General features: G+C 47.8%; 1 protein-coding gene across 6 annotated transcripts in view; it reads right to left on the reverse strand.

Moving 5' to 3' along the window:
* LOC143374700 (zwei Ig domain protein zig-8) overlaps positions 1 to 18,389 on the reverse strand; it is a 139,219-nt gene that overhangs the window by 46,921 nt on the left and 73,909 nt on the right. For all 6 annotated transcript variants that reach the window (XM_076823048.1, XM_076823045.1, XM_076823044.1 and 3 more), the window contains exon 3: positions 18,231 to 18,385. In XM_076823048.1, coding sequence (XP_076679163.1) covers positions 18,231 to 18,385 — 155 coding nt within the window. The remainder of the gene's footprint in view (positions 1 to 18,230; positions 18,386 to 18,389) is intronic.

Below are 18,389 nucleotides of genomic sequence, written 5' to 3' on the forward strand. Positions count from 1 at the left end.
GTGAAAAGGTTGTGCAACGAGTAACTGAACTAATTTACTAAATAGGGGGAATCGAAACAGAGCCGCAATATTCGTTTCATCTGTTACGAGAGCGATTCCTGGGCAACAGAAACGGTTGCAATATCCCTTGCTCCACCAATGGCTCCCTTTCCATTACGAATACTTAATTAAATGATCCAGGAGTACTCCAAAGTTTCACCTTTAATATCGGAGTACCATAACCCCCAGGAAACAGCCCCCTATAAATTCTCTCTCCATGCTTTCGGGGAAGCCCCGCAACGACCCGCCATAACATAGATACCTTTGGCTAAGCGACGCTGCCACCAACACCGACAGAGCAGTTAATAAAACATATTGCTCGAGCAGATCGCTTTGCAATAAGTCCAGAAGCACGTGTACGTTGTCTCTTTGAGGCCATGAACACTTTTCTTTTTCGTTTCGACGCTTAACGCGACTTCTTCTGCTCCGTTTCCTTCGAATAGAAGAACCGCGGATAAAACGTATCACGGGGAAAATGCGAAAACAATCCTGTTAGCGTAAATTTAGGAATATATGAAGCCGATTCCACGACTATCGGCGTAAAATAGATTCTGTGTTAATTTTATAACGAATTCAGAATCCAAAATAACGGATTCGGAAGGAAATTTAATAAGAACTGGGAGGGTTTAGAGTATAATACGAGAGGAAGTTCGACGCTCGGTTAGAAACAGGAGGTAACGAATGAAAATTGATCCGATGGAATTTAATTAACGCCAATCAGCTGGCTCGCGAAACTTTTATTCGATTACAAAAAGCAGGTGACGAAGGTGCCTCGGTAAAAACGTCGAGACACCGGGATATGGAAGAGCGTAGAAGGTATCAAAGAAAATGAAAAAGAACGAGAACACTGCGAGATCGACTATTAATTAAGCGGCACGATTCTGTTGCAGAAAATGAATCTTCATTGAACCACTCGGTCGTCTTTCCATCGAAATGGCATTAAAGAACCGATCGCCGGGGAGTTTGATAAAAAAAAAGGTCTCCATTAGGGTTGAGATTATTCTATCCCTGGTGCAGCTACGATTGCATTAAGCAAACTATATTCATGGACCTTTTGAAATGGTCAGGTACCTTTGCCATTTACTTCAGTCGGCGGGAGAATTGATTGGATGCTTAGGTTATTAAAAATTCCCGGCACCTTGTGAAATCGTGGGAACGGTCGCGAGGACCCACGCGACTAAATCCTATCGTAGAAGGAAAAAAGATAAAACTCGAAACGAGCCATTACGATTTCCGTGTGCAATTGGATGCATTTAATCCGCTCCATCCCCAATTGCACGGAACGACCAGAAACTCCACTCGTTCCTGGCAAACTGGATGACGGCTGATCGCGCAGTTCGTCGCCAGAAAATGGTCGAAACAGTTTTGAGCGGCGGTCCGTGGAAACGCGGAAACGCGAATTCTACTTACGGGTTTAATCACCGTTGCGAGATTGTACTCGGTGCCCAAAGTTACGCGACTGCTACTGAATTAACGTTATTAACTGCGACCCAGCAACGTGTTTGACATATCAACTTGTTGAGCCGATTACGTTCCCCTGAATTATTATAATTTATCGCCGAGACACGCGCGACGCCAGCTAGCAAAACCGAGGGCACTCCTGTCATTCCCAGGGCGCGGAATTCTTCTAATTGCGAAACGATCGAGTCGAGCCGATATGCCTGCACGCTAAACGAAACATTTGAATCGATATCGGGAACAGTTGGAACGAAGATAATCGCACGATCGAGCGATGAAGTTTCACTCGACGCGCCAGTGTATAACTGTCAGTGAACTCTGAAACGCGGGCGGTTGCATAATCGATGCGGATTTAAATCTGCTTCGCATTTCGGTGCTCGAAACACGAGAGGGTTGCGTCGTCACGTCGAAAGAGGGTGGCGATCAGCCAGTTAGCCCTCTCGTGGAATTTAATCCGCGCTTCGAATTTCCCGATCGCCCACCAACCATCGTATTCGCTCTCTTTTTTTTCTTTTTTTTTTTTAAATTTCGCCCATGGATCCGTCGCGCGGCTGACCGTGCAGCGGAACGACGCAACGCGACAACGAGGTAGGAATATATCAGGGTAGAAATGGAATTCCGGTGCATAAGGTCTTCGGCCGCGACGGAGAGATGCGAGGACTCGATGATGAAGTACACAGATTTCCATTGCTGCAACAGCTACCCGCGAGCAGAGAATCACGGGGGAAGAGATAGCGGGAGAAAAAGAGAAAAGGAGAGAGAAGGAGAGACTGGCGAGAAAAGCGGAGAAGAGGTGGAGAATTCGTGAGAAAGTGGCGTGGATTTCCAGGTTTCGGCATTAGCATACGTAATATCGGCAGACACTGGCTCCAGGGGGCACCGGCGTGAAACTTGGAATTCCCATTGGTAATAAAGAGTTATCCGTTACACCGGAATACGCTGGTGCTCGGAGGAAGAGGGGAATACAGATGGAGCTTGGACGGAGCGTAGACGAACGACGTAGAATTCGGCGGAGACCGAGAGACAGGAGGAGAGAAGGTGAGAGGGGCTGAGAAACGAGGGTGTGAGATACGGCAGTGTAAAGTTCACGGCCCATTATTACGTTCCGCTGACGGTACGTAGTCATTCCGTGCCGGAGGAGAGATGAAAGAGGATGGGAAAAAATGGAACGTCGTCGTTCGTGAGGCACGTCGAGCGGCTGGATCCGTTATTATTTATTGCCAGCACGAATCGTTGTTCCTCTCTCGACGTCATGCCGTGAATGAACAGCCCGTTCTGAATCTTCCTCGTGATCGGACAGAGCCAGCCCAGAATTATTTTCGCGAGAACGGCCTTCCACCGTTATGGAACAGCGGCGGTGCAATTGTCCTTTTTCAATGGTGGTTCAGGCTTGCCCATTTTTCGATTTCACGCTCGTCCCGTGAAATTAGGGAGGATACACCGTTCCGAGTGTCGAGAATGGGAAACTAATTAAACGCGTTACTTTCCTGAAACTGGTTTCAAGGCAAAGAAATTGTCTTCGCGTAGAAATCAAGAGCCATTATCACGTTCGGCCCGACGACAGGCAATCGATTCGCAGCAGGGAAAGAGGTAAACGAATGGTCAGACATAGACGGAAAAGAGAAGATGAGGCGGAAAAGAGAGAAACACGGAATGATATCGTTCGCGAGGCATATCGACCGAGTGGATCTCGTTATTATTTATTGCCAGCACGAAGCACTTTTCCTCTTTCATCGTTGCAGCGTGAATAAGCCGGCGATTCGGTGCCGACGGATGCGGCGAATTCGTCCGTGACGTTTCGCGCCGCTGAAACGCGCGGGTGAAATGCGGACAAAAAAAAAAGGACGATCGCTGACGATACCTCTGAAAAATCGCCGCTGTTCAGAAAGATTCATACGCGGCCGTGTATCGTTTCTGGTACCTCTTTGTTCCACCCTTGAGCCTCGAATAGAAAATGCAACAAACGAAACGTTTCGCGCTCGGATGATCCTCTGCCATCACCTACCAGCTACCTCGATCGTTTCTCCCCTCGTTTCATTATATTAATTGCCAGTGCCCGAAATGTTCGCTCCAATTTATTCCACTGAACACGTAGCTCAGTACCGCCGGACAGAGGAATTCTTCGAGTAAGTGCAACGCGTAGTTGCAGACATTTCCGTTATGCGCCGAATTACGAATAAACGTAATTGAAGGAGCATTCGGGGAATAATTAGCGAGTCCAAGGGATTGATACAGGGTATCCCCTTATTTAGCGAGATACTTGCAGGCTTCCGGATACCGCGCAAGCGGAATAACCAGCAATTTTGTTCGGCTCGTCGAGCTAAAAAAATGCTGAGCCCCAGAGTGCGTTTAACAAAATAGTGAATTACTTTTAAGATAACGCGGCACCGACGCGCCGCGGTGCGACGCGACGGGACACTTAAAGTGGAAGGGAGAAAGGGAATTTGCGTGAAACTGCAGGCTCACAGACTCCCCAGAGTACCGCGTAAATTACAGGCACTGTTTACGTTATCTACGCGCTTCCAACTACGTAATAGACATAATGAAATTCCGATCCGCCGAAAAACCGATCTAAAATATTCGCGGGAGAGAATATCGCAAACCCCCTTCCCTGGGCCACATCGTAATTCACATGCCCATTATTACACGTTTTTGCGGGCCCTCTCCTCATTAATTTCTCTTTAATCCAGCCGTCCTCCCGAACGCAAAACCCACATTGTTCGTATAATCTACCGACGCGAGATATTACGTCATGGCAGAGCCGGCCCGCGACCACTGAAATCTCCACACCCTCCCATCGAATTATATCCTAATCTACGGTTATACACGCGTCGCTGGTACCTACAGTGCAGTCATTCTACACGCCATTAACGAAAAGCAGCAGTTGAAATGGCTGGAAGGGACCACTCAGAAATTCAAAAGCAATGATAGAGTTTCACAAACACCGGAACAGCTCGGAATCATCGGTGTCGATGGCTGGGTGCTTTCTAAAGCTGCTATTCCGTATCGGATCTCTGCGATAATCTCGGCTGCTGTACCTCCTTTCAGCCGCTTTCCCTCAATATTGCTGCTGAAAGATGGAGGAGGTTATTCGTGGCCGGAAACCGCATTCCGGGCACGAGATACTCGCAGAAGCTGGGGAACTAACCGGATAAGAAGACAAAAAGTAACGATGCTCGAGGGCACGGGAACGAGTCATCGAGAAATAAAGTTGAGGGTGCATAATTCGGTGTGGAGCTCGCTGCGGTGGCCACATTACAACGTATTCCAGCACAACTTTATTCAGCCGTGTCGATTTCCGACACACACAGCGCCGTACGGCTCTCCAAGATCGAACCGGGGGCACGGCGGGGAGTTTGGATGAGCAATAAAAGTGCATTATTTCAATAACCGAACCGATTCTTCCGAGCCAGCGGCCTCCGACGACAGGAAACAACATCCCCTGGCATCCGGCCAAACGGTAAAGAAATGCCGAAATCCCGTCTTCCCAATAATCGGATGTGTCTCTGCAGTGTTTCTGGCACAATGCAGTTATCCACTTCAATGAATTTATCCCCCTTCAACGACCCCCCCGCGCTCCTAACTTCTTTCACCCTTCTCCCTCATCTCCCTCTTCTGCCCTTGCCCATGTCTTCTGATTCCGCGTTCTTCTCGCCTCGGGTACTTCCCACCATCCCTTCAACCTTGCGCTTCCTTCTCGTCCCGACGCACAGATTTCACGCAGATAGGGTAACCACTGATTCCGAAGCTCCACGTATCCTCTAGCCATCAAATAATTTTCTATCAAGAGCATGGACCTGCACAGGAGCGGTCAAGTTCGGCAGGAACGCGTTAAATTGGATTTCACTTGACGGCGGAACTTTCATACACTACAGATCTGGCTGTGAAAGTTGGACGTATCGATGCATCCATTTGTCTCGTCGCCCTTTCACGCCCAAAAAACTTGAGGCTCTTTCGGGGCCAGTATCAAAGTGGTTTAGTATCGATCCCGTGGTTCGTGACTGGCCTGCGAAGAATTTTCTACTGCGTTGCACTTTCGCGTCCTCGGAACTTCCTTCCGAAACCGAAATGGCAGGACCCTCGAGAAATCTGAGGGAAATTCCGACCATGTCTAATATTGGACTCGTCTGCTCGGTGCCCCTCGAATTAAAAATCGGGCGAACACCGAACCAGAAATTCACGAGTCCTTTCGTGCAAAATTCTGGAGAATATTGAAAACGTTATTTCACGTTGTCTGGATGTTGGGCTGCTTCCAACACCCTCGAAATGCCGACACTGTCCCACCTTTTTGCCCTCTCTTCCGGTCTCGCTCTACCAACCCTATTCCGATAGACTCTCTTCCTCTCTTCCTCTCTGCCTCTCGTTCGCCCCCTCAAACATCGGACGTTTACACGCATCGACGAATTCGCGTTTACCTGTTCGTTCGATCGATCGATCGATTCGCTCGTCAATCTCGGCCCTTTTCTCCCATTGTTCACGGCTCCCGTCACCGTTAATAATTGCATAAACAATCTCCGCTGAGCACGAGCGATTTGCCAACGAAAACTAGCGAAATGTTCGTGTGTGTTAGAACGAACCGAACCTTTTCAACCAAACGGAAGGGCAACAAATTTGTGCTTCATGTTTGCAGTCCACGGTCTACGTTGATATTCCCATGCTCCTGGTCTGTGCAGAGTTGACCACTAAATCAGAGGGTAACAAAGAATTTGAAACGATCCCATGCAGTTTTCACGAGGGGAAAATACTAAGAACTCCATAAATTGTCTTCTTGCCGAGTGAAAGGAATACCTGATATCCGGAAGTTTCCCAATAGCGCCATACGTTTGCTCCTGACATCCAATTGTCGTAAGTTCACACCTCTTTAGCCTTTAACTCAGGGTGGCCTGGCACGCTACGTTTCAACAAGATCGTTATCCTTGGAATATCGAAAGTTTCGATGGCCCCAGTTACCCCCTGGGTTAAACTTTCAAATTACTTCCATCTTTATTAAAATCATGCAGACTGTAATGAAGCTGTCGAGAGACTGGTCTATTCTACCGCTACCGATGCCCCTAAGCGTAAACTGTTTTCCCGTTCGACGTCTGTTTAACTGTCATGCAGTCATTTCGCGAAAAGGAATTCGTTCAATATCAGATGCGAATGGCATCTCACTCTGTATATGATTTTCTCAGACCACGTATCTATCGTTAGGAAACTTTTCAATTTTCCAGCGAATTTATGATACCTGGGTCGACCGGCGAAGAATGCGATTCAATCCACGCTCCTCCACCATCGATTTACTCAACGATATCGTTTCCTGTCGTCCAGCCGCCAATCGAATTTCGTCGGCATTCGTAACAAATGTACGTGCGGGTCAATAATGCGTCCTGAATCGCGGCCGGGCAAAAATGCCAGGAAGATCGAGTACAATGTCCACATTCCATTTGCAGAGATACTGATCGACCGGATCGCGCCTCTGGTGACCCACGATCGCTGGCCGATCGGACGATCCAGAGATCGATGAGACGGTTCACGAGCAGCGGGGGCTATCGTCCGAGCGAAACATTCGAAATACCTTTTTCTCTGTTCCCTTTGTTCGCGCATATCCACATATCCACATATCCACGTACACACGTCCACGTACACACGGTCTCCTGCTCAGCGTTCCCGAGTTTTCCCGGGATCTCCAGAAGAGATCTCGGAGCGCAGGTGTCCCGCGGCGAAGATTCCCGAAGGAGATTTCCACGAGTCTAACGCTAGTATCGTTTCCACGGTGTGCGAGATTGCGTCGCTCACGGATTCCTTTTTTCCTTCTTCCCCGTCTTATTTTCGATTTCACCCCCTCCGAGGAGTTTTATCTCTTCCTTCTGGCGCCTCGGTCGCCAGGGTGACGTCGATGCAGCGCAGACAAGAGATAGGAGAAGACAACCGGGGAGTCTAGGGACCAATAGCGAAACAACCGGCGCGAGGATGAGCGGGAAGTTTATAATCGAAGAGAAGCGTCAGCCCTAGTGGACTCGATGCTACCTGGAACGCGGTCTCGGGGTCCAGACCCTCGGAAACGAACGGGGAAATCCCAGAAATGAGTCCACCTAGGAGTCAGAGATATTGGGGGAAAGAAAAGCGAAGAGGAAATGAGAAAAACTCGTTGGTGTACTTGCGAATCCTTCGGACAAGTTGGGAGATATCAGGACCCGTTTCTTTCGGGGATTTTTAGATTAAAGGCTAAAAAGTTTCCTCGGCGTAGACTTTGTCCTCTCGTCTGCTTCACCTTCTCTGCGAAATGTTTCTTAGCCTCGAATCTCCTTTGTCTGCACCGTCAGTCCAGTAAGAACATGGTGAATAAAGTATATTCAGCGAATAAGTCGAATGTTTTAAGCAAGTTAGTTCCTCCTCTTCCCTCTATTAATACCTCGTGATATTTTTTTAAATTATCACCCTCGTTCTTTTGCATCTCCCATCGAGCCGGCGTACTGTTGCAGATGAAGCGAGGGAAAATTATCGGCCAGACGGAAGAGCTTGCTCCAATAACAATTGGAAACCGGGTCAATGGATGCTTCAGTTTTTGCGTGTTCTTTCTTCCATCTTCCTGCTTTTCGACCAATTTATTGCGTCTGCCCGACCAAAGTATTCCCGATCCCCTTTGCCCACGATGTTCCCGCTATTTTCTTTAACAAGACCCGCGTTTAATTTCAAAAGGAACGATTCCCTCCTTTGTTTACCGCGGTGCATGAATATTCGCTACGATTCTATATTCCTCTGCTGCCACCCCCGTGATTTATTTCGACTTTCCGCCAGCAGCCCACCACTCGCAGGTTAGCCAAGACGCCGCACGATTCATAATACGAAATTGATAGTAAATTAGAGATTCAGCGACCGGAATACGGACGGACGCTAAAAGTTGAAGAAACAGGGCACCTCGATAAATTTCGCTTATGTAACCCCCCGTCGCCAGCGGCCAACAGCGAGCCGAGCACACGCCCCCGCGCCCGCGGCTTGCTCGAGAAGGAAAGCTACTTCCGGGGAAATAGTATTAAGTGCTCCACCGATCATAAATAACGCGGGGAACAGTAATAAATGAGCACTGCGTATTATATCGTTAAACCGGAAAAAGATATGGCTGACATTAATCACGAACGAATCAGTCACGATTGAAAAACCGGGTGGCGAGAAAGTACGGGTCCTGGACGAATAAAAGAAATCTACTTAATGTCATCAATCAAGTCCGCGGAAAGAAACAGGATAATTCCTGTACACTACTGTTCGCTGTTTTCCAGCCGTATTCCCTTGTCGTCGAGCTGTATATACATATATTTCCTCAAGATTCCGTTTTTACCGCGAGCCTGACATGCTTCTTGATACATCAATTCCAACTTGGATGTCGAAAAGACGTGATCAAACATTCATTTAATGAAAAGCTTCCTAAACATGTACAAAACCCAACAAGCGGTTCGCAGTTGCAGAGCCGTAGCCGCTCTCGAGTCTGCCCCAACGTGATTGAACTTCTCGATTGTTTTCCCAGTTCTTACGACTCCCTTGATCTCTACCCCTGCAGAAGTGGCGCTCCTGCTCTCCGGCCGTTCTCCACGGACGCTATCCACTAAGGCAAACCCTTAGATTGGCTCAATTAACGAATAGAATGTGCTGACCCGTGGCTTTTGAACGCTAATTGGCTCCACGAGTCCACACGTATAAGTTGCTCCTTCCGTGTTTCTCCCTTATTCGCCACGGGTACCTACGAGAAGCCGATTTCATTGTATGCACGAGCGCTTTGCTCTTTCTCAATCTACGCCGGCGTGCCCTGAAAGTTAAATGAAGCGGTGGAGCAAACTTGCTACTTATTAATTTATAGGGAACTAATGAGCCACAAGGCAGCCAGCGACTTTGCAAAAGCCGCTCCCGTGGCACAGACGTTGTCGACACATCCGAAAGCGACAGCCGGATGTACGAGTTCCAACACTGAGTCGGAAGTCTGCTCGGAGTCTTCACCCCTGGGATGTCGTAGGGTGTGCAGCCTGTGCTTGTCTTTTCAGCCTGAACCGGCTCGTAACTTCGAAATCTCAACTTTACTCGTGTCTTTCCACGACTAGTTTGGTTTTTTAACGTCTATCCGATTAACGTCACTCGTATCGGAATGCAGGCCACTTCTCCGAGAAAACAAGCACGTTTCGTCAGGTTAAGATTAATCTGAAACGGAATGAAACCGTTTTACCTCGGCTCCTACTCGGAGGAACGCTTACAATGGATACTCGCACGGATCCCCGACACAGTCTCGCTACGAAAAAGAGGAAAAGGAAGAGGCGAGCTTAAGGTTTTAATTTATAGCCGGGGAGACCCGCCTTTAATCTGGTAAATCTGTAGAGTGCCGTGTTGCCCGTAAATAACCCGGACGGAAAGTATTATTCCCTATGAAAAACAAACTGAAGACAAGAAATTAATACCGGGCTCTTTATTTCACGGAATGAACTGTATAAACTAATCCGACTGCAACTCTGTACACACCTGCGAAACAACCGCGGCAGGTACCGTAAAACCCTATTTTTTCCTCCAGAGCATGCGAATCGATAACTACCTCGACTCGCTTAACAAAGTTAGATTGCTCAACGAATAAAGATATCGGTGTGCCTGTCCAAGACCCACTGTTTCTGTGTACTGTGTACTTCCTCCATTATACTAAAATAATGGTGCAAAGCTCATTGCGATTGACTTAAGCTCCGATTCGTTCGTTCCTCGGGCGATCCTTCTCACCACGGAGTTACCTCGCGAAGGAACAACGAACCCTTAAGAAGAATTAACCTTTAAGAACGAATATCGCGATCGTGGTGGTTTAGAGTTTCCCCACTTCGTTCTGACATCGGCTTTCCATTAAGAAAAGATTTTCGTATCTTCTCGCGGCGTGTACTCTGTACAATGCCGCGTCATTAGGCTAGCGTTCGCAACAAAAGGATATGGATAACGGGTACTATTAGACTGGAGTGGCGTTGATACTACCCCTTCTTACTAGACAGACTATTTTAGTCAGCCGGTATCGCGTAACATTTTGCGGGAAGCATGCTTGACAACAATGCCGAGTATTCTCAGCTTCCCGTTCTTCTCCGCGTCTTTCTATGCGAAAGTACATTAGGACCTCGGGACAAGGCGATACCGAGGAGGATGGTAATGAGAAAACTCGGCCAGAGATCAGACGTAAATTTTATTTTCCCCAGTCGGCGGACACTCTGTCTTCTTTGAGGGTACGTTTCACGATCAACCGCAAGGAAACGGCCTCGTTGTTTCGGGCGGAGGGTGAACGCTCGTTTCGAGAGAATTTTCAAGTTTCCGCCAGTGTCTACGGAAAAGTTTTTCAGACGCTTTACGATCGAGCTGCGAAGCCAACGATATTGCTTCGTTTACTGCACACGTGTGCATTGTCCTACGGTGAAATGTGCTGCGCGTGAAAACTGTTTGAAAGTCAGCCTGACATGTGCACCTTCTTTTCCACAGCGGAAGCAATTCTTTTTTTTTCTTTATAAAAAGTAGTGCGTTGGCGCGGCGATTCCATCAAGGATTAATTAATTGCTTGATAAACGGGAAAAGTACACGGAGAACTTTGTAATAATCCTGCATTAGGATAGAAAGTGTAATATTTCATAGGTACGAGACACGTTCATTATAGAGGCTTGGTAAATTTTGCTTTATTAACGAATGGCTCGTATGAAACAGCCAACTAATTATGGTGTAACTTTTTCATAAAAATCTGAGCCGATAGGTTTTCGGATATCTCAATTATCGGACAATTAAGGTAACAATGAGTAGAGCAAACTGAATCCGTTATCCACACCAAAATTTTGTAGCTGAAAAAACAATTAACCGCGACCAAACTTTATTAATTTTCTCAAGTATGAACTGTTCAAGAAGGTTGCGACCCAGAACTCCCTTGCAACCTACTTCCAAATTTTTCTCAATAGCATCTTCCCTCTGGCAATATCTCGTGGACTTTTCCTATTTCCACGCGGGGCCTCATTTTTAAATTATGCCTGTGCTTAGCTGATAAAAGATAGAAGGCCTTTTTAGCATCGACCGTCATCGGTGCCCCGCATTCTTCGCTGCCTTTCATTTTTTCTCATCCCTCTGAACTTTCGCGCTTTTTTTCCGCGCCGTCTCGCGGCTTCTCTCCGATATTGACTAAAATGCATCTCAATTCACTCGACTTTATAGATTACATTGCGGTAGATCAAGTTTTTTAGGCGGAATAACGAAGACATTCAATGCGACGATCAAATAAAGTCTTGAAATTATACATCTGTCTATGATTAAGGCTGCTTTAAACCGGCAACGCTTTTCCCTGACTTCAGATTCCGATATTAATTTTCTCCATCGACGAAAATGTTGTCTGAATTGATTTGCTGCCGGTTTGGCCTCATTTGCATCTAAATAGATAAAAAGTAAAGCAGGATACTGTAACGAAAGATCGAAGAAAGTCGCTGATCGATTTCCATTGCCGTGAGATGCTTGGACACGGAGAAATCTGAAGGAGTTTCTATGGGCGCGGTGGCAATGAAAGCCTGAAAGAAAATAATTTCATTGGAGCCGTCCCTAGGAATGGAAATAACTCCCTTCTTTTAACGGACAGCTTTTAAAAAGGCTTGATAATTTCACAAGTCTCGGTTCGAGATTACTCGAGTTAACGAAGCGTATTGTCGTTCCGCCAAGTGTTTAAAGAAGTTTCGCATTTAAAGTCAATCCTCCAGCTATTTGTTACAACGGCGAAAATACTCTCGCTGGCCTCGTTTTTCTCCGTTTTAATGAACTTTCTGCAAGCAAGCAGTTTATTTTCCACCCGTGCAGCTTGAATACTCCGACAGACATTTCTTTTATAAAAGCTATGGTACGATTTACTTCGAGCCTGGAGAACACACGGGGATGATGTTCAATTTCTGTGTGGTGGACGACATGATTGCGCGTCATTTCGCAGAGCACCATATGCGTTGGCTAATCCGTGTATGGTGTAAAAGGAAGTGGTGACAAGTTGTTGGATTCTGCAGGAACCATGGTACGTACAGCCAGGAGGAACGGGCACTTGGACTACGCCTAGACTCGCACGGTTTTCCGCAATTTTATTCCACGTGTAGGGCCTTGCCGTTGGAAAATTACGGAGGCGGCAGACGTACCTATCGGCGCAGCAATTTGTTACACGTCAGATTTCAATGAAGTAACGGGCTTCCTTATCGTTCCAGCCCAATCTCGGACCGCGAACCAACCCCGTGAGTCCGTTCATGTTCCATCCACTGGCTCGTTCGTCTGCCGTTCTCCTGGCCCGTGACCGCAACAGCCACGTCGCATTCAGACGGTCCGTGGAGCGGATACAAACGGCAATAAAGCCAATTCGGTGACCAGTGGTCGAGGAATTTAGCTGATCGCGCCGCGCCGTCCGCGTGTCACTCTGGCAATTTCTGTTGTGTGTCGGATGACAGAGCCACTCTTGCAGACTCATGAGGATTATTCCTCCCCCGCTCCAGCCTCCACCCACTGTCTGCCGGCGTAAACAAAGCTAATTGAAGAGAACAATTTCGTGACGGCGCTCCCTGATGAAATTCGCCGGTCAGGATTACGCGGCGTTTTTCATTACGCCTCATAATCACGGATACTGCTCGTTTCGTAATTGGTTTTCGTGCCGTACGCCCGCCTCGGTCGTTTCCCGTCGGGCGAATCGAACGAGCGAGCGTAACGAATTCTCCGACGTAGGAAGCTCGCTGTGCTACGTTTACCACTCGCAGCCCGAATGAACGGTTGCTTAGTCCTCGAACCCATTAAACGCGTCTCCTCCGGGAAGCAGAAATGATATCGATGCAAGCCGAACTTTTTCCGTGGGAATATTAATTGGCACCGAAGTGTTGCGAGTCGAGATGGCTTTCACCGTGATATAGAAACCTACCACGGTTCCATTATGTGTATCCTTTCAGCTCCTCGCACGGCAGTTCGAAGGGTGGAAACCCTTAAGCATCTCCGCTATCGAAGCACGTACACCGAGGTATATGCCTCCGGGTCGTCGTCCATGATTAAGAGAAGGTCGAACAGTCACTGATAACGACAGAAACGATCCCGATTCTTTTATCCGTTTCTGAAAGAATCAAACGGCTGCCACCCCTTCAGTCCGTTTCACATTCTCCCTCGGCGTAAATACAGATAAAGCTAATTGAGAGCAATCGTTTGCCGGACAGACGGTGGTTCTTTAATCCTCCAGATAGGGGATAAAAGCTTCTTCTCGATTGCGTCTCGTCATCCCCTGTCGTTCCACTGTTATTGTTTGCTTCACCCGTTCTTTGTCCACGTATTAGACGCACGAGGAAGCGGCGAACGATAGCCGTTGGCGGTGGATGCGGAGGATAGTGGGCCGGGCCGGGCTAGGTCGGGCCGATTCGTCCACCCGCGAATCCGCAAATATAAGGTATTGGAAATGAACGGTGTGCAAGTGGGTGTGGCACTCGTCGGTAGTGGACAGGACCCTTCGGACGCTGTGCAAACTTCGGGACAGAGGTTCGTAATCGAAAGACGGCCCCGGCTCCGGCTCCAGCCAGAAATCCTCGAGAATGCTCTCGTTCACAAACACTCGTCCTAGGCGAGGATTAGGACGGAAGCATCCCGTGTCTCCGGCGCGATGCGACGCGACCCGACGCGACGCCTCGCTGACGATTGCACTTCTCCGTTTTTCCTCCAGAAATTGTTTCAATTCGACTACTCCGGCCACCGACGCGTCGATTACGAGATAAAATCGGACCCGGTTGTTCTTCCTGCAGCTTATTTCCAGCGTGGAAAGGAATTTTCTAAACCCGCGGCGATTAAGAGTTGAGGGGGCGTAACGTTGAGCGAGAAAAAATGCTTCTCACGGGAGCACAGAGTTTAGGAGCAATATGTCGACGAGAATCGATTGCTTTCGATTATTAATTCCTGATTAATGATACTTTGGCTCGCGACACCGTTCTGGGTAATTAAGAAAGCGGAACGAACGACGTACCGTTCTTTTTTACCATGGTACACAGGATTGCGACAAAGCAGCCTGTCTAAAGATAACGTTGGCGTCGGTTCGGTTCAAAGCCTCAAGACCCAGTCCCTTTGCTCGCTTTTTTCACTCTTCACCGAGCTGACTTGCATTTTCTTTGTTCATTAGCGATAACTTGCAGCACACAGGTTGCAGGTGGTCCGTGGAAACTAAAAAGTCCTCCTTGGCTGGATTGCGTCGCGTCTGCCTGCCAGCCGAGCATATTCGTGGCTTTTTCTTCTTCTCCTTGGAAGAGGATTCTTTTAATTACGTACACCCACCGCGAAGCGTGCTAAGCGAAAATACCTTGCAGATCGGAAGAAAATTTTCTACTTCCCCAGCGCCGATGCAATCTGCACAATTCCTTTGAGCGACGAGTGAGATCGTACGGTACAAAAGCGCCAGTGATACGATCAAGTGCCTGTTTCCACCTGTGTTCCCTTCCTCCCACATTAATCTTGTGTAATTGCGCGGAGATAGATTCTCGAGATGATTCGCGACAAAGGAAACGCATTCGCGCGATTATCTTATCAATGCCATTTCAATCTGAGTGGCAGAATTCGCATTCTGCGACAGACAACGCGCGATTAATTGTTCGTCGAACTTTAATGAGCGTAACCATCGTGTTAATCAGATATCTGCTGCGGACATTTCGTCTCCAAAATGGCGTACATCGGGTTCTATCAAGGTAATTGGAACTTCAGCAGTCGACCCGGCTGTATTTGTTGTTCCGTATAATTAGTTGTCGGTAATTGGATGTGCCTGGACGAAACTTTACTCAGCTAGGCAAATATTTAAATACGGAGGTACCGTCTTTAAATTCAACTGGATGAGGTAGTTTACAGACATTAGGTATATAGTCCGTGGGACAGTGCATTTCGCGGGAAATTATTTCCGAATATAGGCAAATATTTTAATACATTATTTTCGTTAACATGCAGCGACGTATGCACATGGTACACACGTGGAGCGATCGACGACGACGGAGAAGAAACGCTGTAGCACTCGAGCTGAACAGCTTACACAAAACAACTGGTCGTTGCGCTTCAACCCAATTCCCCGGCAACTCCTTCATCTCAATTAACTACGCCCTCGTCTACGCCAATTTACCATTTCCAGCAAACTGGCAAGACCTGTCTGTCCTTCATTAAACTACGATTCACCTGACTGAATATGCATCCCGACTAATTCCTCGACATTTTCCCCTGCCTGTTCGTTTTGCCCTTATTACCCGCCCAGCCCTGCTCGGCTCGGCTCGGCTCACCTCACCAGAGAGGTCGCGTGGATTCTTCGCGGATGTTCGCTTCTTAGATCGCCGCCGCCATTATCCCAATTGATGCTCGACAATATATCTCTCCTGGGACCATCCCCAAGATTCTGCCCCGTCTAGCTCGTGCATAGGTGTATATCCGCATACACTGCCCCGTGTACCTTCACCACACACGGTCGCGGACACATGTAACCCTCTACTCGATCCCGTAACTACCCCTTCCAAGCTCTGCCGCGAAGCAGGTACACCGACGCAACCCCTTGTCGCGAGGTGGTGTGCAGCCTCCCTCGCTCTTCGTGTGTACGTATCAAGCGGCGCCCAATAAATCCACGGTTTAATTAAACTAAGTTTAAACGGATCCCTCCCCGTACAAAGCAGTTATATGTATTACGTTCCTGATCCGTCGCTAAATCAATTATCGGAGTTACGAGAGGCGGACGCGAAACGGCGCGCGGCGCGCGGTGTTCTGTTGCGTCGTGTATCTCAACTGCATCCCCCGATGCTGCCGTTACGCTTCCGCTTATGATGGATCGGTGCACCATAATAATTACTTTTCCCACTTCCCGTGTTATTGTATTAACACATTAACGTCGGAAGGATTGAGTCGGAGCAGTGCGCGCCGAGGAACCGGAGCGGGGGGAGGGGGGGGGGGTGACCGGCTAGAATAATTGAATGGTAATCCTTGGGACGCCGCGCATTTCGAATTCCTTCTGCACCCGCATGCTCGTGTACAGATACACGATTAAGCCTAAGCCGTTCCAACTATTTCCGCCGGTACACGCGATGGGAAGGGCTCGATTAAACAGATCACTTCCGGGACCAGCGTTACAATCGAGCTCGGTGTTGCGCGTGCACCGGCAAACGAGATGCAGGGGCGTCTATTTTTCTTCGAGGGAACAGTGATCTAGTGCGGCGCAACAGTTTCCAGCGGAATTTTAAGAAGGCCATACATCACCGTATCAAACCTCCTGCATTATTCAGGCTAATGCATCCCCGTAATAAGAGACGAATGGATTCTTCTCGACTATTTGCAGCATTAGCAACGTTTCTTCGTCTCGATACGTTGGTAGACAGTAAAAGGGAATGCCGCGTAAGGTACTTCGAAAACATTCGGATGGATGCTGGTTGAATCCCGAAAGCAAACCCACGCGACAACGTGTACATACGCGAATGGATAAAAAAAAAGCACCTCGAATTGGGCCATTTCATAGATTCACCGGATTCATTCTTCACTGTCCAACGTAGCTATATCCTTTGATCTTTGTCAGCTGTCTATACTTCAGGGTGCATTTGCATCCCCCTACGTCCACATAGATATTCTCTGGCACGTTTGTACCTGGTGCACGTGATCCTTCATCCTGTGTGGCTACACGAAGAGGGGTAGTTTGGCCTTAGACCCTTTGTAACGATTTGATGGTGCATGCTTGATCGGTTCATTTACCAGCGGCGGGGACGACGCAGTCGTACTAGCCACTCTTGACAATTTTGCTAAAATCTGCACTTGTTTTAGTGCTCAACGCTCAACGAGATTGGGGAAAAGATGCGATGCGCGTTCAGTGATGCGTTAAAGTACACTCGACCTGGACGGCTTGTAATTTGTGGGTGGATTCGCGATGATTTCTGTTGAATGAAAGTCAGTTTTCACTGGGAAAACTTGATTCCCTTGGTGCACGAATGAATCACCGGTAATCGATACGGATTTACCCGTTCTTTTCATCCCCATTAAATTCGTGGTCCATTAATATTTTACGCGTATCAGGGGCCCGAAATCCGCGAAGCGAATAGGTGCTGCGGGGGAATGCATTGCGACAATATGTGGATACGTGCAGCGATAAGTAAACATTACACGGTCGGTGCGCGTGCGATTTCGCTGAAAACTAGTCATTATGCATATTGATACGGTTTATACGCGGTATGCTAGTACCCAAATGCACACAATTATGCCATTATTTAGTTGTTTGTGCCGCTTTTAACGCTTCAACGCTCCCTGAATAGCATTATGTAAAGATCATTTATTCCAACTCGTTAAAGTGCTGCAATCTCTGACTACTGGTGGAACGTTTTCCCAGTTTTGCCCACGAAACTCGCGTCTTCCAATAGCGAGCGCGAAAACAATATCGAAACTCTGAATGTAGGTACCTATCTCGTAAATAAACGTTAAGCCGCGTTCATTGAAACTGCGAACGAGAAAACTTTAAGCAATTTCTTTTGGTGACAAGGGGAATAGGTTCTGTGTAATCAACGGTTGAAAAGTCTACCGATTTCGAGGGTTCCTTCCCGCGGGTGTAGAGCGCGATGCCATCGTTCTTTATCAGCGGTATTCGGTTAAGAGATTAAAATATGATACTTGAGTGTTTGCCCAGCTGGAATCCAAGTAAATATTTTCGTCGAATGTCCCAGAATTTTCGATCAGCGCGGATCCAAAATTTCCGGCAACGAACAAGAACTAGGAAAGGCATTACTCACCACTCTGTCGCCAGGATGCTTTACGAAGCAATTCAATTCCGCTGTTTGTTCAACGATGGCAGTGACATTTCGTGGAGAGATATCGTCGAAATCGGGTTTGTTCAAAGGTTTTGTCGGCTTACTTCCAGCGACCACGCTTGCCAGGCTTGATCCGCCTGA

The sequence above is a fragment of the Andrena cerasifolii genome, chromosome 11 (assembly GCF_050908995.1).
Source record: "Andrena cerasifolii isolate SP2316 chromosome 11, iyAndCera1_principal, whole genome shotgun sequence".
In the NCBI taxonomy this organism is placed as follows: domain Eukaryota; kingdom Metazoa; phylum Arthropoda; class Insecta; order Hymenoptera; family Andrenidae; genus Andrena; species Andrena cerasifolii.